Consider the following 24239-nt stretch of genomic DNA (forward strand, 5'->3'; position numbering starts at 1 on the left):
TCGATATTCCTCCATCCAATGCTGAGTTTGGCATAGAAAGCAGTTTTAGTTCATCTCATCTTCAGCCAAACTTGGTGTGATTTTCCTCAATTTGGAAGACATGTGACACATGGATTATTACAATAACTTTAACTGTCCATATAAAGGTATAATAATAGTATAATGGTGGCTTCTGTGAGGACTGAACCAGCCAGACCGCAGACACTATGTGGGCCGGTATTGTTAAAAAAAAAAACAAAAACAATAATAATGACATTAGAAGCCCTCTGCCAAACTCCAACGTTGTTACCCACTGAGCTACCCAGCCACTTGCAAAAGTAATGAACTCTAACACAATATGGAATATTGAACCACAATATTATATAAGGTAGCCAATAAGATTGAGATTTCTTATACATTCAGACAGCTCTTTATCGACAATACCATAGTCTTCATATAATTCAATATCCTGCATTTTTGCTTCAGGTTCCAGCGGATTCAAAGCACGAGGAAAGATGTTTGAGGTCAAATCCACATCTGGGAAGCTCCTCTTCTCGGCCGACGAGCAGGAGGTTGTGGTGGGGGCCGAGAGGCTCCGAGTGATGGGTGAGTAGTCTGATATATGTATTATTTTATTATATATTGTGTAAAACTCAGACGATAACAACATCAGACAGACCCATCATCCACCAGTATGAAGCCGGAATTAGTTTTTCATTATGACGTCACTGTTTGATGTGTGCGCTAAAAGGCAGCATACTAGCATGAATCAACTTGAGGTTGTGCATCAACAAAATATGCTACTTAATAATGTCATCAAAAGTTACTTTTATGCGTTCATACGTTTGCATTTGAACAGTAAAAATACACTAGAAAGGGAGAAAGTTAGCAACTAGTCATCAGCCAATCACAGGGCACATATAGACAAACAACCATTCACACTCACATTCATACCTATGGACAATTTGGAGTCGCCAATTAACCTAGCATGTTTTTGGAAGTTGGGAGGAAACCGGAGTACCCGGAAAAAAAACCCACAAGACTTTTTTGTGAACATTGGCAAAGTTGTACTACGTAAAGTTTCCAATGTTACTGTTAGTGTCCAAAGTGTGTTTATTTTATCATCGGACAAAATAAGCTCGGCAGCTGTCCAGAAGTCCTTGGGAGCAAACCTAAATAGCATTATGTTCTCATGCTGGCCAGGAGCTGTTCACATAATGGTCTGTAGTTACCCTAACATGCATTTTTTTGGAATGTGGGAGGAAGTACCCGAAGAAAAACGAAGCACGCATCGGGAACACATGCAAACTCAATACAGAGATGGTTATTCGAACCCTTGCAGATCTTGCAGATCTCCTGACTGTGTGGCCACTATGCTTGCCAGTAGGCCACCATTTGTAAGTGTATATAAAATTATTCAAAATGATATGCGCTTATATGGAATTTTATGGGTTTTTTTTACATTGCATCTGAAAGCTTCTTGGGGTTGGTTGGTTGGTTGGGGGCAAACTGGGTGGCTGGGGACCCTACGATGCATGACTTTGCGGTTCATGCTGAAGATCAAGAGGTTTTAGCCCTGCTCTGACGGTACCAATGGCGCCTAGACAGGTGGAGACGTTCTCCTCTGACAGATGGCTATGTAGGCGATGAAACGAGGCGGGGGAGGCCTCAAAGTGACGGACGCAGATGCTGTGCTATTAAAGAAAGATTTGCATTAAAAAGTACTTCTTACAGTGACCCTCACAGATTATGAAAACTGAAGGAATTTCCTTCAAGGCGTTGCCCGTGTGACAGGACGCTTACAGATGGGAGCGATTATTCTTTTTCCTGCTCATCTACATGCACTTACAGCCTTGCGCAGTCAGATTGCGTTAGTGTCATCCGACCTTAGCAAAGTGCTGCCGTGCCACAGATGGCAGCAGGAGATGTATTATTAGAGCGGGCATTGTTCTACTTTTAACATCTTTAAGACCGAGACGGTCTCCAAAATGTACCCCAAAAAGTATCATATTAACCCAAAAATATTACAGTAGCAGTTTTTTTTCCAAAGAAAATAGTAATGGTTTAATTTCATTTGAACATGCATCAGATTACAATTGAATGCATCCCATAATCAGTTCACAGTTCCACATGTCCAAAAGGAGTAGGAAGAAGCAAAGCTTATTAAATCCTACCCCTCCATCTGGTACTTTTACAATCAGTAACTGTTACATTTGTTCACTTCCTGCTTTCCTAATATAATTTTGATTATTTTTTGATTCATTTTTTTATTTTTAAATTTATTTTATTAATTTGTATTTTTAATTTTTTTAAAACATTTTTTTTTTACTAATTTAGTTTTTTTTTTATCACGTACCGAAGTACGAGGTGATATGACCATACAATGACATAACGGTTACCAAAGTAACTGTCAATATAGTGATATTGTTTTTAAATTATGTAATTGCATATATACATTTTGGAATTGATTGTCCGACGGTCCTTGAATGCACCATAGTCGTATGTGTGCGCCAACATTCTCCCCCGCTGCTCGGAAAGACTAATATTGTATTTTTCTTGTTTTTCTTTCACCTTCGTCGGAGGTTTGTGGGTACATGAGGGGGGTCTCTGGGTCCAAAAATGTTGACTACTGTTTTTGCAGTAAGTTTTTAACAATTTTTATTTATTTATTTATTTTTAGCCATGTTTTCTAGCATGTTTTTGGAATGTGGGAGGAAACCAGAGTACCCAGACGCATGTACGGGCAGAACATGCAAACTCCACACAGAGATGGCCGAGGATGGAATCGAACCGTGGTCTCCTAGCTGTGAGGTCTGCGCGCTAACCACTCGACCGCCGTGCCACCCTACTCTGTTTTTTTTACTCAACTCTATTTTTTTTTTCTCGACTGTAAAGCGTCTTTGAGTACTCTGAAAAGCGCTATACAAATAAAATGTATTATTATTATTATTCGACTTAGAATAGATTTCAGTCTCTCTGGAGGAACGCTTCACCGTGCATCTAGTGGAGGCTGTAGGATGGAAGAAAACGGATGGTTGCTTTGCACTTTTGATTTCTGAATCCAGTTTTAACAACCTCCAGCCTCTTGAAAATGCATTGAGCTGCGAGTGCCTTTAACAGAATTTCAAGCTTTGTGAGCTCACAGATGAACATGAAGGTTTTTTTTTTAAAGAACTGGAAATGTTCCAGCAAAAGTCACTGATCTTTTGCACTGATGAATGACCTTTGGAGAATGGTTCAGCAATGGTTGTGCTAAGATATCAACCTTGAGTTTTTTTTTTTTTTTAGTCTTCGCCTGACTATGACGATAGGCTAACTAACAATGTGCAGCCTAGCGCCACCAAACAAACACAAACACAGTTCAAGAGCATCTTGGGCTTTTCAACTGATTCTTCATCATCGCCCTAATGTGGTCCGGTTGACAGGAACCCAATGGGCAGCACACTTTGCACATTCGCTCCAGATAACACGGTGAAATGTGGACTGCCTCCCTAAAATAAAGCATCGGCTGTGACACGGTAACTCGGCTGTCTTTTATCGTCTCATTACAACTTAACGGCGTCCACTCTGAAGGAAGGACAGCCGCTACGACCGGGAAAGGTTTGATGGATCGCAAATATAAAGTTATAAAGACACCTTGTCTCCGCAGAATCCTTCTGTACTTATAACGTGATTTTGCCATTGACAGTATAATAATATCAGTTAGCTATGACAATCATAAAACGACAGAAGAACCAAAAAAAAAAAAAAGACTTGATTATTCTGATCTCGCCAAGCAGCTAAATATATTCCGGGAGGTTGTAAATTCAGGTCAAGCCTGCCGAGCGATGCGCCATTGATCATGACTCTCACCAAACAAGCCGCTCTGATCACATACGCTGAAAAAAAATCAAGACTTCATCAGCCGGCTTTTTCTCAGATGCTTCGTGTCCCGTTTCCTTGATTTGCGTGGCGGACGAATGAAAGAGGCTGAGAACTCTTAAAGACGATGCTAATTATGGTGCGAGCTCATATTACGTCGACGTAGGGAAAAAAAAAACGATTTCCTTACACATTACTATTAACCATCTCCCTGGCAGGTTGTTACCGAGTCAATGGGATATAAATGTGGTGTCAAATTACTCTTACTTTACACGAGACAAAAACAGTATAAGCACCCATTAAACTACTGTATGTACCTAGCACCACCTCTCCAATGACGGTTATGGTTTATTTCATTTCAAGTAACAGAAGTAATTTAGTATTACATACGTACATCAATGTTGTCTACATACTTGGGTTTCAGTCAGTACCCTTAAGGCAGGGGTCTCAAACTCAATTTACCTGGGGGCCACTGGAGCTATGTTCTGGGTGAGACTGGGCCGCATCAGGTTTTAAAAAAAAACACAAAAAAAACGCATTTATTAAAAACAGAAAAATGAATAAACTTTGCTTTGGTTCCGATTTTCTACAAGAAAAGCTCTGATAAAACATTCCACTATTCTCAAATATCTTAATTTTTATTTTTCTACACAAAATAAGATGAAAAATAAATAAACAAATCAAGAATAAAGAAAATCAATCAATCGGTAATAAATAAATATTATAATAATAATAATAATAAAACGGCAAATAATAAAAACTTAAGAAACCACATATAGTTGGTGGGTAGACAAATTATTTTTTTCAGATTAAAATGAACAAAGCATTATTAGAGCCCTGTAGACATGACAAAACACGACTATAGTCACATTTATACTCTTTTGCAGGGTCTTGAGACACATGCCAACTCGCAAACTAGAGAGCTAGCGACCTAAACGGTAGCCTTCAAGTTATTTCCTTTAAACTTAAATAGCCAAAAACTTCAGCCTCAAACTAGTGTCCTGCGGGCCACATTTGGCCCGCGGGCCGCGTGTTTGAGACCCCTGCCTTAAGGTGTGTCCCAAATTTGGTAGTGATTTGGTGAAAAAAAGATTTTTTTGTTGTTGATCGTATTGATCGTATTGATCGTATTGAGCAGGGTGAGAAATTGTGTAGCGGTTCATGAGAAAAAGCGTTGGCTTACTCCAGGTCTATTCAATTAGCGGCCCGTAGGCCAAATGCAGCACAGGAGTGATCCCCGATTGGCCCAGACTGTGGGTCATTCAAAGAAACAAGAAGAAAAAATGCATTTCACAAGCCACATTTCTGAATGCATCATTCTGCATAGCCTAGCAACAATCAACCCACAATGCACTGCTTTGTCATGAAAGCAAAAAAGACAAAATCCTACAAACTGACAAATATTTTTGTATATTTTCCGCAAACTCCAAATGCCAACCCGATGCATGTGCTTTGCGGTACTAAAAGATCACAATGTCCAGAGGCATAAGTCTGAGAAACATTTGACTTTCCGAGCAAACTTTCCTGGGGGATCTCAGGAGAGGGCAGCGAAAGTGCAGAGTTTTATTGCATCTTACGACCGGAGCTGTACCATGATGGTGCGGAAATGCACAGCTCAAGGGACAGCAACTTTCCTTTCCGTTTCTTCAAGAAGAAAAAGGCTCATCACAGACTCGGAAACTGTTAAAGAGTGCAATGCTAGCTGTCTTAGGGCTCTGTCCACACGTAGGCGGGTATCTCATAAAATGAAGTTATTTTGCAGCGATTTGACCGATCAACCACATGAGCCTGCAGATATCTGGCACTAAAAACGAAGCTTTTCACAACCTCCATCCAAAGTGTAGATTTGGAGTGTTTGGGTATACACGCAAATAGCCAGTTTTACACGTCCAAACATCTTTGACTGTGACAAAGTGTGTTGTGACATCTCATATGCGACCGGTTTTACTGATTATACATTTCTGGCGCAACCAGAGTTCATTTGAAAATATGACCCAGCTGAATTTGTAATCGGATCTTCCTGGCTTATACATAAATATACATAAGAACCCAATAGAACCAGTCCCCATTTTCTTATTTTGGTCTGAAGTCAGTAATGGTGGGCAAAACCGTTCATTTCAGTGAACTGGATCATTCAGTGAAAAGATCCGTTCATTTTGGTCAATTGGTCGTTAGCCTGTGATCTCTCCCTGTGCATAGACCTGGTCAGCCATGTCGAGTCAGTCCGTTCACTCATGTTCACGTTCGTTCCGACTCAACAGCGCAACCACATGTGATGACTACTGTTGTGTCGGTCATGAACGAACGGGTCAAAAGAACTTTTTTGTGAACGGAATGAACGAGCTCACCGACGGTGTCGGCCATTCTCTTGGCCTCTGTTTTTCAGTCATCTAACCCCACCCACCCACATAGCGAGGCGCGACGATAGGATAAGACAGGCAAGCACGCAGATAGTCCCACCCTGCAAAAAGAACGGTGAACTGACTCTCCAACCAATCAAAAAAAAGGCATTTGCAGCTGTCTTCGGACGAGAGGCGGGGTACACCCTGGACTGGTCGCCAGGCAATCACAGGGCACATATAGACAAACAACCATTCACACTCACATTCATACCTATGGACAATTTGGAGTCGCTAATTAACCTAGCATGCAACTCCACACAGAGATAACAGAGGATGGAATTGAACCCTGGTCTCCTAGCTGTGAGGTCTGCGCGCTAACCACTCGACCGCTCGTTCATTCAGTTCACAAAAAAGAACTAGTTCTTTTGACCCGTTCGTTCGTTCCGACACACCACTAGTAGTCACTCTGACGCCTACAGTGTACAAGCTGTGTACTCAATATCCTTTTCCTGATCACAATCAAGGCTGGAGTCTGTTGAACAGAAAGTTGGACTACCACAGAGTAAATATGACCTAACACCACCAATTTACTTCCTGAAGTCAGTCCTAACAGATTATCCCTCAATTGTATAGTCTTTAGTAAAACAATTGCACAGCCTTTGATGGCCACTGTAATTAATTCCAAAGACTGAAGCCCAATGTGAAGATAGTAGCTCAGCTCAGTAAGTAAACATATGCAGGCAAATAAACATCTTCATGCTCTCCACAGATTGAGTCTCGGCATCAAGGTGACTCCTGCATCTCTTCACCTTCCCACCGCACTTCTTTCTCTGTGCGGCTTCAACTTAAACACATCCCGCTCGCTGCTGATCTCCGAGGAGAAACACGCCGCATGAGCGAGCAGTGCTTACTTTGGGAAGTAAGAGCCGGTTCCAGGGGTGGCTTCAGGGAATAGTAGCTGTGACTTAGGAAAAGCTCTTCTACAAAATAGTTCAGGTTTGAACTTAACTGTTATCTGTCGGAGTGATTGACCCTCGGGGAAAAAAGTCTGAAAAAGACAGGTCATCTTATATTTGGTGTCGAGACGCTCGAGACGGACGGTACGTGGAGACCAACAAGAACCTGTTTTTGGTTTGTTTTCTTCGAGTCAATACCAGCAAATCACCAAATGTTGAACATCACCTCTGATCTCGTCTCCGTTGGTGATCCTATTACTCATAATAGTAAACCTGAGAGTGCTGTGTCTTAATTGGACTTTAGCGTCTTTGGCATCACCTTCTTCTCTCTGGCGTGTGTTTGGCTCGTTTGGCTGCAGGGTTTGAGGACACTTTCGCCGTCCTTGTTTCATGGCTGACATAAATCCTAGCGCTGGCGGTCACAAAGCCTTAAAGATTAGATTGTAAGCGTGGCAGAGGGGAAATGGGGGGGCTCACTCTTCCCCCTCGACCCCCCCCCCCCCCCCCCTCTCTTGGCATGCGGCGTTGGCCTGACAAATGAGGCACGTTGTTGGAGAACCCGGGGCACGCTGCTGTGCTTTGTTCTTAGAAAGATGGTGATATGTCACTGGCAGCTGCTCTGCATCCAGGAGACAATCACCAGGCACAATGTTCTGTATTTACCACCCATCCCCGAAATATGAAGCGTCCATCAGCGACAGGAGACACTTAGGGCTAATGTGGTTATAACATGGAGCATCATGATGCCGTTCCCTCATTACTGATGACTATGGAAGGTGACTTTGAAAGCAGCTTAGGGGAAAGAAACATTAGAAACCGTTACCTATAGGACGTGAATTCCTTTGGTCCCAGCTTAAGAGAACTTCTCCAAATGAAAATTGGGTTTCCACCAAGCAGGCCAGGTTCAGTACTTTTTTTTGGCGGTTGGGTTAATACTTGTGTGGGCCAGCTTAACAATTGATTGGTCTACTTCTTTAGATAGATCAAACATACGGAAGAAAACAGCAGTGGTTTGGCTATCCTGCAAACCTCTTGAACGGAATCATACCGCTAACTGGTATTGGTTTGTCTACACCGAGTACTTTCTCAGGAAGATTGAGTGGTGGGTGGTAGCATTAAAACAATCTGTTAGCATCAATTAGCGTCTCAACAAAATATTTTGCATGGCAAGTACCACCCGTTTTTGCTACTTCCGATCAACAGTAGTTTGGCTATCCCGCAAACCTCTTGAACGGAATCATACCGCTAACTGGAATTGGTTTGTCAACAGCGATGACTTTTTCAGGAAGATTGTGTGGTGGGTGATTAGCCTAAAACCAAAAAAATCTGTGTTTCTCGAAGTTTTTACACCAATTACCATCTCAACAAAATATTTTGGATGGCAAGTACCACCCGTTTTGGCTACTTACGATCAACAGTAGTTTGGCTATCCCGCAAACCTCTTGAACGGAATCATACCGCTAACTGGAATTGGTACACCGAGGACTTTCTCAGGAAGATTGAGTGGTGGGTGGTTAGCATTAAAAAAATCTGTGTTTCTCGAAGTTTTTACACCAATTAGCACCTCAACAAAATATTTTGAATGGCAAGTACCACCCGTTTTGGCTACTTCCGATCAACAGTAGTTTGGCTATCTCGCAAACCTCTTGAACGGAATCATACCGCTAACTGGAATTGGTTTATCGACACCGATGATTTTCTCAGGAAGATTGAGTGGTGGGTGGTTAGCATTTTTAAAAAAATCTGTGTTTCTCAAAGTTTTTACACCAATTAGCATCTCAACAAAATACTTTGCATGGCAAGTACCACCCGTTTTGACTACTTACGATCAACTGTAGTTTGGCTATCCCGCAAACCTCTTGAACGGAATCATACCGCTAACTGGAATTGGTTTGTCTACACCGATGACTTTATCAGGAAGATTGAGTGGTTAGCATTAAAAAAAACTGTGTTTCTCAAAGTTTTTACACCAATTAGCATCTCAACAAAAAACATTTGCATGGCAAGTACCACACGTTTTGACTACTTCCGATCACGGTTCAACTTCGAATATGCAGGCGATTGTCTTGTGGCTTATTAGGGGAGTTAATGAATTTTTTTTTACATGTGTTAATAATTTCACCATTGCTAGCACGAGATGGAGCCAGTGTACCACCAGTGGTATTTGCACCACAGTTTGAAGATATACCCATACCTTGACCTAAATGCTTCTAAACAGCTCAGTTCAGTTTAGCTTCACTTTCTTCCTTCGTTTGACAACATCAAACTCATCATCATTTCATCCATTCCTTCTCCAATGCTTGTTTGCGTTCCACACATTAATGCCCACTCCAGCAGGCATAGCAAACACATCACACTACCTGCCCTGTGTAATTGTCACAATATGTATGTTTTTGTAAACGACTCCTCATTTGCTTGCCATATGGCCGTAGAACTTCATTGGAGCAGAAAGAATTTTTACCAGTGCTGAAATATTTATTGTATTTATAGCTTGAGGCATGTTTTCACAGCATTGATGTTTAGTCTGTAGTCATGTTTACAGACTAATTAATAGGATCAAAACAAGACTTATATATTTCATTTAACAGTATGATTCATATTTTGGATTGCAGTCGTGGAGAGCTGCACTGCGTCGTATTCAGTCATTCGTGTTCGATGCTGCTTGTCCTCATTGGGGTCGTTGGGGTAGGCTGGAGTCTATCCCAGATAGCTAACTTCAAGTGAGAGTTGGGGTTAATGTTATTTTTTATATTTTTGCTGGGTTTTTTTTTTGTTATTTTGGATTTCTTCTGGCCGCGCATTGATACAGTGGTTAGCATGTTGGCCGGGATCGGGAAGACCTTGGTTTGATTCTCTGTTTGGGCATCTCTGTGTCGAGTTTCCATGTTCTCCCCTTGCGTTCATGCGTTTTCCGGTTTCCTCCCACATTCGAAAAACATGCTACACTCAAAAAATAAACGTTTAGCAAAACGAAAAAAAAAAACCAACAAAAAAAATCAACGCAACAGTTTCCATTAGTCTTTCTTAGTTATGACAACTAAATTTGAAATCGCTTTGAACCAACAAACAATATTGCATTGCACAAATTAGCTTTTCCTCTTCACTCAAAGCTTATTTTAAGTAATGCTTATTGAATAATTGTTGTCATAAGGACAAGTTTTTAAGTTCGGAACTCAAAGAAATATGTTAAGTCAACTGACTTAATGATTTTATTCAAAGTTGTTTAATTTGTTGTCTACTTAATTCTAATAAGAATGCACACAACTTTTTAAGTAGCAGTAACTTAATATATACATATATACTATATATATGTGTGTGTGTGTGTGTGTGTGTGTATTATGTTACCAAGCTAATTTTATTAGGTCAAGTGTTGGAATAAAACTGTATATATCATGTACTCACATTTAATTAGCTTGCTTCATATTATCCAAGTTAATATCATGTAATCACATTCTTCATATTATCCAAGTTAATATCATGTAATCACATTCTGCAACCTGAATTTTGTTTTAACCTTACCAACAATAACATTTGAGTGTATATGACTTTATAAATTAAGTTCATGTAATAGCCAACATTATTATTTGAACATAACTTTAAAAATAAAGTTAGCAACTTAGAAAGTTTATCTAAATCAATTAATTACATTTTTTTTACATTGCATTCATGTATAAAATCAAGTGGTGTCAACAGGTACTGTGAATTACTTTTTAGAGTGTAGGTTAATTGGCCACTCCAAATTGTCCATAGGTATGAATGTGAGTGTGAATGGTTGTTTGTCTATATGTGCCCTGTGATTGGCTGGCGACCGATCCAAGGTGTACCCCGCCTCTTGCCTGAAGTTAGCCGGGATAGGCTCCAGAATACACCCACTGGCCAATAACAAAACAGGACACCCCTGATTTAGTCGAAACAGTTAAAGGTCAGTATGAGATTTTTCTAATGTAAAAAAAATGTGCCTTAGCTCAGTAAACGTCGGGAACCACATGTTCTAATTCATAGCCGAGTTTCATTTCTATAGTATCGTCTCTTGAGAAGACATGCTGTAATAATAATACTCACTTTTGGGACATACTTTCCATCACACTAATCCATCTTCCAGGTAATGCATTCATGGATGAAATAGGCCACAAGTCAAAGCACCGAGTGTCATTAACTTTCCAGGTGAAATGAAGAAAAGTGCTCAGAGGTTTGTGTTGTGGCACTCTAGGCTCTGTAATTAGCCACACTGGATTGCCCTCGGCTGAGAAACAAATCCCTTGTTATAATTTTAGTCTTCTTGTTGTGTTGTTTTGCGGGCGTTGTGACCGGCTCATCTCATCCAAGCGGTGAAACGAAGCGGCGCGTTGCTTTTGAAATACAAATAATGGAAGTGCATGATTATTGAATTGAAGAATTGAATAAGCAGGAGCGTTTAATACACAAATGTCAGCACAAAGGATTATTGCTGCTGTGTGTTGCACATTTTTTTTAGCTTTCTTCTGCACCTAATAATGGGATATAAATGAAGAAAAGAGTGAAGCAAGATCAGTCAAGAAGTTGCACAGAGTGCATTGGAAGTCCGCTGTTGAGTCTTAGCTTTGATGCTGGAATTTAGACATTTAAAAAGTGATTTCAGTCATGGCTCCTGGGGGCGCCTGTAGCTTTAATACCCAATGATCTGCGTTTGTCCACGCCTGTGTCAAGACACTGTGTTTAGCTCCAAGAAGCACTGGTGAGCAGATTTTACACTGACACTGTAACTCAGCAGTTCTCAATTATCTTCTGTCATACGCCCCCCTCCACCCAGGGGACCGAAATGTTTTCACGCGCCCCGATTTGAAATACAGTAAACCTCGGATATATCGGATTCAACTGTTCCCACTGGTTTTGTCCGATATAAGCGAAATCCGTTATATGCGTATACCGGAAAATGTCCGTTTTACGCATATATCGGATTTATATCCGGTATATGCGTAAATCAGATTTTATCCGTTATAAAAAGGCACTTCCTTGACTATGTTTCCAATGTACCTGGACGCGCAGGCAATGCTGCAAACGACGTCATATAGCGGCCTGTCACGATTCGGCGAATCTGAGCGCCACGATGCGGCCATCCGATATATGCAAGGGAAATTTAATGGAAATGCATTGGAACGGGACTGGAGATTTTGTCCGAAATAGGCGAAATCCGTTATAAAAAATCCGATATATGCAATGAATTTTTATTGGAAATGCATTACAGAAAAATCGGTTCTTTTTTATCTGTCCGTTGTGAGCGAATTTCCGATATATCCGAGTCTGATATATCCGAGGTTTACTGTACTACTGAGAAAGTGTTAATCTATTTATTTGTCCTGTACCGACTGAACTGAACTTGAAACTGAGTCCGAAAAAAATGCACCAAAATGGAGAGCTGTGAAAAATACATATAAGAAATTGCATGTTGAGTACAATAAATTTGTACATGTTGGCAGGTTTGCAGCAGCATTGAAAGCACTCCCTGCCAGCCTCACTCATTAAGAAGCACTACTGTCACTGCACTTAGATGTAGCTGTTATACAATATCACATACGACAACGTACGACATTAAGGAGTTGTAGAGAAACAAAGGTCAGCAACACTAACATGGCTATACGCTGAAAAAAAACTCCAAAATGATCAAATTTAGAGCACCCACTTGTAACAAGTAAGCAAACACACTGCAATGTCAGCACACATTAAAGGATTAAGACATTTAGAATGAACACAGGAGCCATTTGGAAGCTGAAGCTTGACTGAAATGCTGTGGAAATATGCAACAAGTAAGAGTCAATTGGTAGCTTGAGCTCAAATCAGCACACAAAACAAAACAAGCACTACTAAATTGGGGTAGCAGTAGCGTACGCCAAATACTGCGATGTCCAATTGTGACTGTAGTAGTAGTTAGTTTTTTTACTAGTAGTAGTTGCACTGTGTACGTGTTCTATACTGTACCTGTTGCATGTTTCTGTGTGATGGCGACAGCGTTATGACACCGTGAGTCATCTTTTATGTTGACGCTCAATGTGAGATCCCTTTTGGCTACAGCTCGCCCAAATAAGAGCAACTTCCATTAAGCTAGCTGAAGTGCCTCTTACCACCTCATGGGCAACCCGAGAGCGTCACAATATTATATTTTTATATTTGTGGTATATATTTTCTTTTATTACTTACGGCCCTGTGGCAGCTTCCAATGGCTTTTGTTGACAAGGTAGTCACTCGGTTGAAATGTGGCCCAAACTCACTCATACTCGCATATTGGTTGAGTTGGAGACATATTATTGTCATTATTAATGTCATTGGAAAGTACATGTAAATACCAGTGGTGGCCTTATAAAGTACTTTTTTTGGTTTCATTTGACAATAAGGTACACAAAAATCATTTTTAAAAAGTAATTTTGTGACGAAGGCGGCACGGCGGATGAGTGGTTAGCACGCAGACCTCACAGCTAGGAAACCAGGGTTCAATTCCACCCTCGGCCATCTCTGTGTGGAGTTTGCATGTTCTCCACGTGCATGCGTGGGTTTTCTCCGGTTACTCCGGTTTCCTCCCACATTCCAAAAACATGCTAGGTTAATTAGTGACTCCAAATTGTCCATAGGTATGAATGTGAGTGTGAATGGTTGTTTGTCTATATGTGCCCTGTGATTGGCTCGCCACCTGTCCAGGGTGTACCCTGCCTCTCGCCCAAAGACAGCTGGGATAGGCTCCAGCACCACCCGCGACCCTCGTGAGGATAAGCGGTAGAAAATGAATGAATGAATGAATTTTGTGTCGATATGATGCAGTTTCCGATTCGAGATAGAAGGTTTTTTTTTTGTTTAGTCGAGGAAAATGCGGCTTGAACTCCAGACAAACCGATCAGCCTGTTTTGTCCACGCCATACCTGAGGTGCTAAAATGCCGTAGTGAGGCTAAAGGCGAAACTAAAGGCTACAAAGAATGGCGGTACAATTTTGTTGCTGATGGGAAACGTGAACTTGCTGACCAAAATCCTAAAATCCAGAAGACTTCCAGAGTGCACACGCCGCCCCACTCAGCTGTGGTGCACTCCGACGCCTTCGTCATTGTGTCCAGTGACTTTAACAACATAACTAGGACTCTCCACTACATGAGTTTTAGCAGTTTTACCAAACTGAACAGGACAATAGATCTTCTGAAGCACACATACATGGATGGCCGCCCCAGTCCCCATACTGGGATAGTCTGATCAACCTGGTCTTTCTTCATCTTCTTTCCACACCTGAAATCATCCGCCCCTTCAGGAAATGGACTTATAAGGCAGACGAGGCTCTGAGGCATCTATTTTTGTTTTTAATCAAATGCAATATTTTGACAGGGAGTATTATCCACAGCAGAGATGGTCATGTTCCGACGTTGATGGAGAGTGTTTACTTACATGAAATGTCACAGGACACAATTGTTGTGTATGTTTTCCAAATGCCCCCCCCTGCTGTTTTTATTTGTATCCGACCGTGTCGCATTTTTAATGCGGTTGAGCCGACAAATCCCTGTTCGGCTGCGTTTAAGCGATTCCTTGATTACAGACATGGTGTGAATACCGAGCGGTAGCCGTATGTACGTATGTCATCGCGATGGTATGTTGACGGGTCAGGTGAGGGGAATAAATGATGCTATTAAATATGAATGCATATGTGTGTGTGTGTTTTGTGGGATACGTGTTTATGGAGCAGCCGAGCCGATATGGCCTGAAGTAACTCGGCAATGATGAAATGCTGAGACACAAATGTAGCATGGAGAAAAAAAGTCCCTACAGGAATAACTCACAAATGATCGGTGATGTGGAGCGCACACAATCAACACAAGTACTGCATTCGGCTCGGTGCATTTCATCACGCGTTATTGTTTTGCCTTAACTTTTTAACGCCACCAGATGGCGGTAACTGCAAGGATCATGATTGCCGATCAATTGCCGATTATACATTAAGTTGAAAAAATAAGTTAATTCATTTTGTACCGCTTATGCTCATGAGGGTGGGGGGGGGGGATGCTGGAGCCTATCCCAGCTGTTTTCGGGCGTGAGGAGGGGTACACACTGGACTGGTCGGTAGCCAATCACAGGCCCGGAGTACCCGGAAAAAAAACCCACCTATGCATGGGGAGCACATGGGATAAGCCGAGGGTGGAATCGGGTCTCGGGTCTTCTAGCTGTGAGGTTTGCGCGCTCAATAATAAAATTATTTTTCATATTTAAAAAATGTAATAAAAATATGTAAACTAATAGAAATCAAAATACATCTAAATTAATATTTTAATTATTTTTTAAAATTATTATATATATATATATATACAGTGAAGAAAATAAGTATTTGAACACCCTGCTATTTTGCTATTTCTCCCACTTAGAAATCATGGAGGGGTCTGAAATTTTCATCGTAGGTGCATGTCCACTGTGAGAGAGATAAACTAAAAAGAAAAATCCAGAAATCACAATGCATGATTTTTTTAACAATTTATTTGTGTGATACAGCTGCTAATAAGTATTTGAACACCTGAGAAAATGAATGTTAATATTTGGTACAGTAGCCTTTGTTTGCTATTACAGAGGTCAAACGTTTCCTGTAGTTTTTCACCAGGTTTGCACACACTGCAGGAGGGATCTTGGCCCACTCCTCCACACAGATCTTCTCTAGATCAGTCAGGTTTCTGGGCTGTCGCTGAGAAACACGGAGTTTGAGCTCCCTCCAAAGATTTTCGATTGGGTTCAGGTCTGGAGACTGGCTGGGCCATGCTAGAACCTTGATATGCTTCTTACGGAGCCACTCCTTGGTTTTCCTGGCTGTGTGCTTCGGGTCGTTGTCGTGTTGGAAGACCCAGCCACGACCCATCTTCAATGCTCTGACAGAGGGAAGGAGGTTGTTCCCCAAAATCTCACAATACACGGCCCCAGTCATCCTCTCTTTAATGCAGTGCACTCGTCCTGTCCCATGTGCAGAAAAACACCCCCAAAGCATGATGCTACCACCCCCATGCTTCACAGTAGGGATGGTGTTCTTCGGATTGTACTCTTCATTCTTCTTCCTCCAAACACGCTTATTGGAATTATGACCAAAAAGTTCTATTTTGGTCTCATCTGACCATAAAACTTTCTCCCATGACTCCTCTGTATCATCCAAATGGTCATATGCAAACTTAAGACGGGCCTTGACATGTGCTGGTTTAAGCAGGGGAACCTTTCGTGCCATGCATGATTTCACATCATGACGTCTTAGTGTATTACCTACAGTAACCTTGGAAACGGTGGTCCCAGCTCTTTTCAGGTCATTGACCAAGTCCTGTCGTGTAGTTCTGGGCTGATTCCTCACCTTTCTTAGAATCATTGAGACCCCACGAGGTGATATCTTGCATGGGGCTCCACTCCGATTGAGATTGACCGTCATGTTTAGCTTCTTCCATTTTCTAATGATAGCTCCAACAGTGGACCTTTTTTCACCAAGCTGCTTGGTAATTGCTCCGTAGCCCTTTCCAGCCTTGTGGAGGTGTACAATTTTGTCTCTGGTGTCTTTGGACAGCTCTTTGGTCTTCGCCATGTTACAAGTTAAAGTCTTACTGATTGTATGGGGTGGACAGGTGTCTTTATGCAGCTAACGACCTCAAACAGGTGCATCTGATTCAGGATGATACATGGAGTGCAGGTGGACTTCTAATGGGCAGACTAACAGGTCTTTCAGGGTCAGAATTCTAGATGATACACAGGTGTTCAAATACTTATTTGCAGCTGTATCACACAAATAAATTGTTAAAAAATCATGCATTGTGATTTCTGGATTTTTCTTTTTAGTTTATCTCTCTCACAGTGGACATGCACCTACGATGAAAATTTCAGACCCCTCCATGATTTCTAAGTGGGAGAAATAGCAAAATAGCAGGGTGTTCAAATACTTATTTTCTTCACTGTATATATATATATATATATATATATAATGTCAATGTTTCTTGTACATTTATTTTTGGGCAATATTCATTACCTGCGCGCTAACCATTTTTTCGTGCAGACGAAAAAATTGAAAAGTTTTTATAAAAAATGTGTTTTCAACTTGTGGAAGTTAATCCGACCTCTTTTCTCATCCTCTTTTCAGTTTGAGGTCAATAGCATTTATGGTCGTATGAAAAGCTAACTTATTTCTTGCCATTTGTTTATGAGGAAATTTTGGTAAAAATAAATAAAATTGAAGAAATCTAGACAAATCACCCTGGACTGGTGGCCAGCCAATCACAGGACACATATAGACAAACAACCATTCACACTCACATTCATACCTATGGACAATTTGGAGTCGCTAATTAACCTAGCATGTTTTTGGAATGTGGGAGGAAACCGGAGTACCCGGAGAAAACCCACGCATGCACAAGGAGAACATGCAAACTCCACACAGAGATGGCCGAGGGTGGAATTGAACCCTGGTCTCGATATTTGATGTGATTAACAAACATTTGTTACATCTTACTTAAAATCCAAGAGTGGAAAATGTGAATTGTTGCCATTTTTCAACCGTATATAACCGTTATATCCGTATATATATATATATACGTATATAAAATTTATATATAATGTATGTGTGTGCAGTGATTTTAATTTTAATGAAATCCAATTAAAAGTAAGCTAACATTGTGCTACCTTGTGCATAAAATGCCAGCAACTCTTCTGTATGCAGCGCCGGAAGTTTTACATTCTCTTGCTACTTTCCTCTCTTTGCCCCCAATTATTTCTCTCCATCATTCCCTCATTTGCTCCGTCTGTTTTCTGCGCGGCACACTTTTAATACGCTTCCCTTTTTAGTATTTCATTCAGCCCGGAGGTGTAGCCAGAAGACCTTCGCTAATAAATAGTCAGCGCGCCCTGCTGAGACACTTTGCCCTTTCTCCTCTCAATGTTTTTTTTTTTTTTTTTCATGAAAGGTGGCAATTGTGCATCTCATCAGCGAGTTTAGCCTGTCAAACAGCGTGTCACCACTGCATTAGCACGCTGCGATAAAAAGGATGGAATTGAATTGATCGGAAATGCGAGGTAAACAAGCAGAAGTAAGTGACTTTGGCCTCCTGCTGACGGAACGCTCCAATTGCAAACAGCTCTTCTTTGGTTTGCGATACGGAGAGACGGGACAAGCTCCTGATAGTTTGTACGACTGGATGTGAATATAAATCATTCATCTTGGCTTATATCATGCAGCAACAACAGCGTGTCGACAGACGGTAGAGTGATGAACACCGATTGGCGAGATGTGCTTTTGGGCCGGGACAGGAAATTAAAGGATGTCTCTTACATTCAAATGGGGAAGAAGTTTTTGACACGTTTACATAGTTGGACAAACATAAGAGATACTCAGCTTTGTTTTGTTCCTTTCTCAGGGAATGAGGAAGAGATGTGTGATTACTTCACCCGTACAAAATATCAAAAATCATACATACATAAATCATGTGGTGGGAATGGTTGTTTGTCTATATGTGCCCTGTGATTGGCTGGCGACCAGTCCAGGGTGTACCCCGCCTCTCGCTTGAAGACAGCTGGGATAGGCTCCAGCACCCCCTGACCGTAGTGAGGATATGCAGTAAAACATTTCTGAAAATTAATATATACATAAATCATAACTCATGCTGTTTTGTTGTTGAATATGGCCTATTCTATTATTATTGGCAGAAAAATCAATATTTACACATATTGAAGTAAATTGTATGTATTTTTGCCTAAATTATAAGGAATCCTACTTCACAGAAATTGACTTATCGCGCCATTTTTCAAAAGCCGTCCCTCTCCGTAGCGACCATTTTTGATGATTTTGACTGATTTTTCAAGGCACCCAGATATTGTGTTCTGTCATTTTCACTTCCTGGTTGCTGGCCTTGTGTATTACAATGGCAGAGATGCAGGTCGAGTTCTTATAAAATGCACTTTTTCATTCAATCATTCATTTTCTACCGCTTTTTCCTCACGAGGGTCGTAGGGGGTGCTGGAGCCTATCCCAGCTGTCTTCGGGCGAGAGGCGGGGTACACCCTGGACTGGTGGCCAGCCAATCACAGGGCACATATAGACAAACAACCATTCACACTCACATTCATACCTATGGACAATTTGGAGTTGCCAATTAACCTAGCATGTTTTTGGAATGTGGGAATTGAACCCTGGTCTCCTAGCTGTGAGGTCTGTGCGCTAACCACTCGACCGCCATGCCGCCCATGCACTTTTTGAAATATATATATTTTTTTAAATGGAGCATAAAACTGCATCAGGGCTGCACGGCAGCCTAGTGATTAGCGCGCAGACCTCACAACTAGGAGACCTGAGTTCAATTCCACCCTCGGCCATCTCTGTGTGGAGTTTGCATGTTCTCCCCGTGCATGCGTGGGTTTTCTCCGGGTACTCCGGTTTCCTCCCACATTCCAAAAACATGCTAGGTTAATTGGCGACTCCAAATTGTCCATAGGTATGAATGTGAGTGTGAATGGTTGTTTGTCTATATGTGCCCTGTGATTGGCTGGCCACCAGTCCAGGGTGTACCCCGCCTTTTGCACGAATGACAGCTGGGATAGGCTCCAGCACCCCCTGCGACCCTTGTGAGGATAAGCAGTAGAAAATGAATGAATGAATGAATAATACTGCATCAAACATGGTCTCGTCTACTGTGGAGTTGCATCATCACCTCTCATGCAAAAAAACAAACAAAAAAACATAAAATACATATAAATACGTCTTTGGTAGTGAATGACTTAACCGTGATAATCGAAGGATGAGTGCATGTGAACTTCATGAGTGAAAGCAGGCTTCGCTACACATCTTAAAATACAGGTTATAACTCTGCCAACTATCCATCAGTCAGCTGCAGACATGGGAGCTGTGAATTTGATTGTGTTTTTTGTTGATGTTGTTGTTGTTGTAGCACTTTAGCTCACAAAGCTACGCTGGTGTTGCAACGTTGTTGTATCTATTGACTAGTTACAGTGTATATGTATTCTAAAAATGGACAAAGTACACGTAGCGTTCCTTGCAGCTGCTTTAATCCTTCTTTCTGAGTTAAATATAAACTATAACGAATATAAATCCATCTAGTGGGTGACTAACCGGCTTCCTATTGTTTTCTGGGTCAGTTCCTGATGTGCTAACCTTATAGTGCCAACACGGAAAAAGTAATACAGAGTCTTGCGCGACAAATGAATGAACTGAACGGTCACCTGAAAGGCGATGGAGACAGACGGTTGGACAAAAGGGAAAAAAAAAAAAAACGACCTCAACCGTGAAAGCGATAGAGGCAGCACTCCCGTGTCCGCTCGCTTGTCTGTCCGTCTGTCTGTCGATGTCAGAGTGTTTTAAGCCTGCAGCCATGAAGTCCTGAGCTTCTAATTGGAAAGAATGATAGCGAGCAGGACGTTTGATATCCCTCTGCAAATAAGCCTGGCGGGGACGTCGACTTGAAGAGTGCTCGGGTGAGCTGATTAGCGCCGGAACGTGTGTGTGTATGAGTGTGTGTGTGTGTGTTTAAACTCATTTTAATTCACCCACACACACACTCTTTGTGCATAATAACGCTCATGAAATAGTTTGGGAGTGCTGGCAGCCAACTTATTAGACGAGCTTCATGGAGCTTCGTTCTTAAGAGCTCCTCGGGACGTTTTGTGCCATTCAGATTTTTAGACTGTTAGATGACTGTTTGATGAATATAGAGCAGATAATGCACAACAAAGCTTAAAATGGCGACAAAATTGATGGATTTTGTTGCGTACCTTAAAAAAAAAACATTACTTCTTCTCTAGTTTTAGATCTCCTGACCTGGCGTTGACACATTGATGGGTTTCAGCGGCAGAAACACTCTCCTTTTCTCTTTAATTACCGTTATTCACTCGCAAAAGGGAAGCTAACAAGCTAAATAGTCGATGAGAGCCCACAGAGTCGACGTCATGCCATGCAGAGCTATAAAAGAAAGGGTGTCCAAAGTGCGGCCCAGGGACCATTTGGCTTATTCTTTATTGGCTCTTGGCATATTATAGGAAAAAATAACACAAATTGGAAACGTCATAATGTTTGGCGGGGACCACTAGTGATAGAAATATATCAAAAATAGATCACCATCGGGACAGATGACCATCAGTATAGTTTTAGCTATCGCCTGTCCCAGAGGTGTGTTGCATCGTTCCTCTCCAGCGCATCTTAACTGCGGTGTAATCAGTCGTCATCTGTGGCTCCGTCGATGACGATCAATGCAGACTAGCTCCGCTTACATGGCGCCCGGTCACGCCGCCCCTTCCTCTCCCTCGTCTCTTTGTCTCGTAAACATGTAACCTAGGAGCCTTCATCAGAGGATCTATAAAACTCATTCCGGGGTCTAATTTCCGCTTCTGCTGCTACCCAGCAAAAATATCACACCTCCTCTCCTGAGATGATTTCATTGGTTGTGTTTTATTTTTATTTTATTTTTTTTGTGCTAAAAGTGACTCTGCTTGTGTTTTCCTCCTTCATCATCGTTTCATCCCTCATTATACATAAGTCCCGGTTTCCTCAACCTCCCTTTTCATCCTCCTCGGTTCCTCCCACCGGTTTTAGTCGCCCACTACCTGAATTAATCAGAATCTTATGAAACATGCAGCAGGATAAATGGGTAGTGTGAATTTTATGTGGATGAGGCCCGGGTTTTGGATAGAGACAAATAGAAGCGGAGATGGAAGATTTATAACCGTAATATTTATCCTGCAATTTGGAGGCTGTTTAGACACTTTTAAGTTGTTTTGTTGATCCATAGTTGGGCCATTCATAGTAGAATAAGGAAAATGGTGGTTAAAGGAAGGCTTACAGGGCAAACTGGTTACTTTGTGTGACGTTCGTATTTAAGGTTGTCAAATTAATCAGCCTAAGATACCATAGTACACTCAAACATCATGTTCTCACTCTCAAAAATTACGGCCTATTTTAAGTAAAAAAAAAAATGCATATGAAGCAATTTTTACATATTCTTGGCCTAAATTAAGTATTTTCAAGCATAAACAATGACTAAATGAAGTACAATACAAATAAATTTTAAGGGATTAAAGGATGTTGATTAATTGGTGACTCCAAATTGTCCATAGGTATGAATGTGAGTGTGAATGGTTGTTTGTCTATATGTGCCCTGTGATTGGCTGGCGACCAGTCTAGGGTGTACCCCGCCTCTCGCCCGAAGACAGCTGGGATAGGCTCCAGCACCCCCGCGACCCTCATGAGGAAAAAGCGGTAGAAAATGAATGAATGAATGAATATGGGATGTTGATGGCTTATTTCCTCTAATTATATCACCTATATCTGGTAATATGAGTATAAATGTGACTATAGGGGTGTTATTTCATGTGTAGAGGGTTCTAATAAAAGGTTAAAATCATATTTAGAAAGATGATGCTATGGAGGTCTGGTTAGGTCTGGAACCAATTAACCGCAATAAACAAGGGGTGACTTGTGTAAAGTAAGTATTATGAGATTTGGTGTTGGGTGTGTGATCCAAGATGGACGAATAAACACGCAGTGCTGGGAGTCGTTATTAATATCACAATATTTACGTTGCCAAATAATTAAATCGTGGTGACATTTTGTAACATTTTTGGTTAGTGGTGTGCCACAAGATTTTTCCAATGTAAAAAACATGCCGTGGCTCAAAAAAAGGTTGAAAAACACTGATATAGAAGACACAAGATGTTCATGTATTACCAGCAAATATGAATCAAAACTGACCTACTTTTGTCTGGTCTAATATATCCATCAACAACGGGATACCAAACGATCACAATGTGCCAATTTAAAAACAGTTTTTCACCTGAGTTAAAAAAAAGGCAGAATTATGTTGTTCACAGAACAAACATCAAGTGATATTTTGCGGGTGACACGTTCCCAAATGGCAGCATTAAGGCGAAGGATGCAATTCACCATCAGCATCCACATTTCTACTTGGCGCTTGAAATATCAATGCTGTTTTTTTTTTTCTTCTCCCGAAATGATACTTTTCTTAATGGGTTGCCTCAATTGCTGCCATTAGTTGAAAAGCATGGCGCATTTGTCCTGCTGCAGGTGGTCCGATGGCGAGAAATTGTCCACATCCATCTGGTCATGGTGCTTTCTTTCATTTGCCATGAAAATGACATAAATTTGTGTCTAAAAAAGGCACGGCATGGCGTCTGGTTCTCTAGCCTTTATTCTTTCTTTAGCTGAGCCAGGATGAAGGTGGTTGTTGAGCTGATGAGGGTCTTGAACTAACACAGCCCGGGGTTGAGAAGGGGAGGGGGGGTCTGAGATTGCACATTAGCATGAAATGCTAATGGGTGGTCAGTTATCATCTCATTAGAGTCGGTCCGAGAGAGATGCAGAGGAGGCAAACCAACATGGTTGCTGAGTTTATTGTAAACGACAATGACTGCCTGATACTTCAAGTACAGTTACTGCCATCTTATGCATGGAGGAGGTTGCCTACAGCCACAGCTGGCAGAAACCGCAGCGACCACTCGCTCTTCATTCATTCATTCATTCATTCACTACCGCTTTTTCCTCACGAGGGTCGCGGGGGTGCTGGAGCCTATCCCAGCTGTCTTCGGGCGAGAGGCGGGGTACACCCTGGACTGGTCGCCAGCCAATCACAGGGCACATATAGACAAACAACCATTCACACTCACATTCATACCTATGGACAATTTGGATTGGCCAATTAACCTAGCATGTTTTTGGAATGTGGGAGGAAACCGGAGTACCCGGAGAAAACCCACGCATGCACGGGGAGAACATGCAAACTCCATACAGAGATGGCCTAAGGTGGAATTGAACCCTGGTCTCCTAGCTGTGAGGTCTGCACGCTAACCACTTGACCGCCGTGCCGCCCCCACTCGCTCTTATGACTGTTAATTGAAAAAATTGGCTAATTGGAGCATTTTCAGGGCGGCACGGCGGTCTAGTGGTTAACGCGCTGACCTCATAGCTAGGAGAGCAGGGTTCAATTCCACCCTCTGCCATCTCTGTGTGGAGTTTGCATGTTCTCCCCGTGCATGCGTGGGTTTTCTCCGGGTACTCCGGTTTCCTCCCACATTCCAAAAACATGCTAGGTTAATTGGCGACTCCAAATTGTCCATAGGTATGAA

At 41.6% G+C, this 24239-nt stretch overlaps 2 protein-coding genes across 10 annotated transcripts in view; one reads left to right on the forward strand and one right to left on the reverse strand.

Moving 5' to 3' along the window:
- The window catches only part of sgcd (sarcoglycan, delta (dystrophin-associated glycoprotein)), a 153702-nt gene that overhangs the window by 114174 nt on the left and 15289 nt on the right, over positions 1-24239 (forward strand). For all 3 annotated transcript variants that reach the window (XM_058086773.1, XM_058086772.1, XM_058086771.1), the window contains exon 5: positions 466-585. In XM_058086773.1, the coding sequence (XP_057942756.1) occupies positions 466-585 (120 nt within the window). The remainder of the gene's footprint in view (positions 1-465; positions 586-24239) is intronic.
- Positions 1-24239, reverse strand: part of LOC131138124 (uncharacterized) — a 141042-nt gene that overhangs the window by 56908 nt on the left and 59895 nt on the right. The gene's annotated exons all lie outside the window — the stretch shown is intronic.

Source organism: Doryrhamphus excisus, chromosome 11, assembly GCF_030265055.1.
Source record: "Doryrhamphus excisus isolate RoL2022-K1 chromosome 11, RoL_Dexc_1.0, whole genome shotgun sequence".
Taxonomy (NCBI): domain Eukaryota; kingdom Metazoa; phylum Chordata; class Actinopteri; order Syngnathiformes; family Syngnathidae; genus Doryrhamphus; species Doryrhamphus excisus.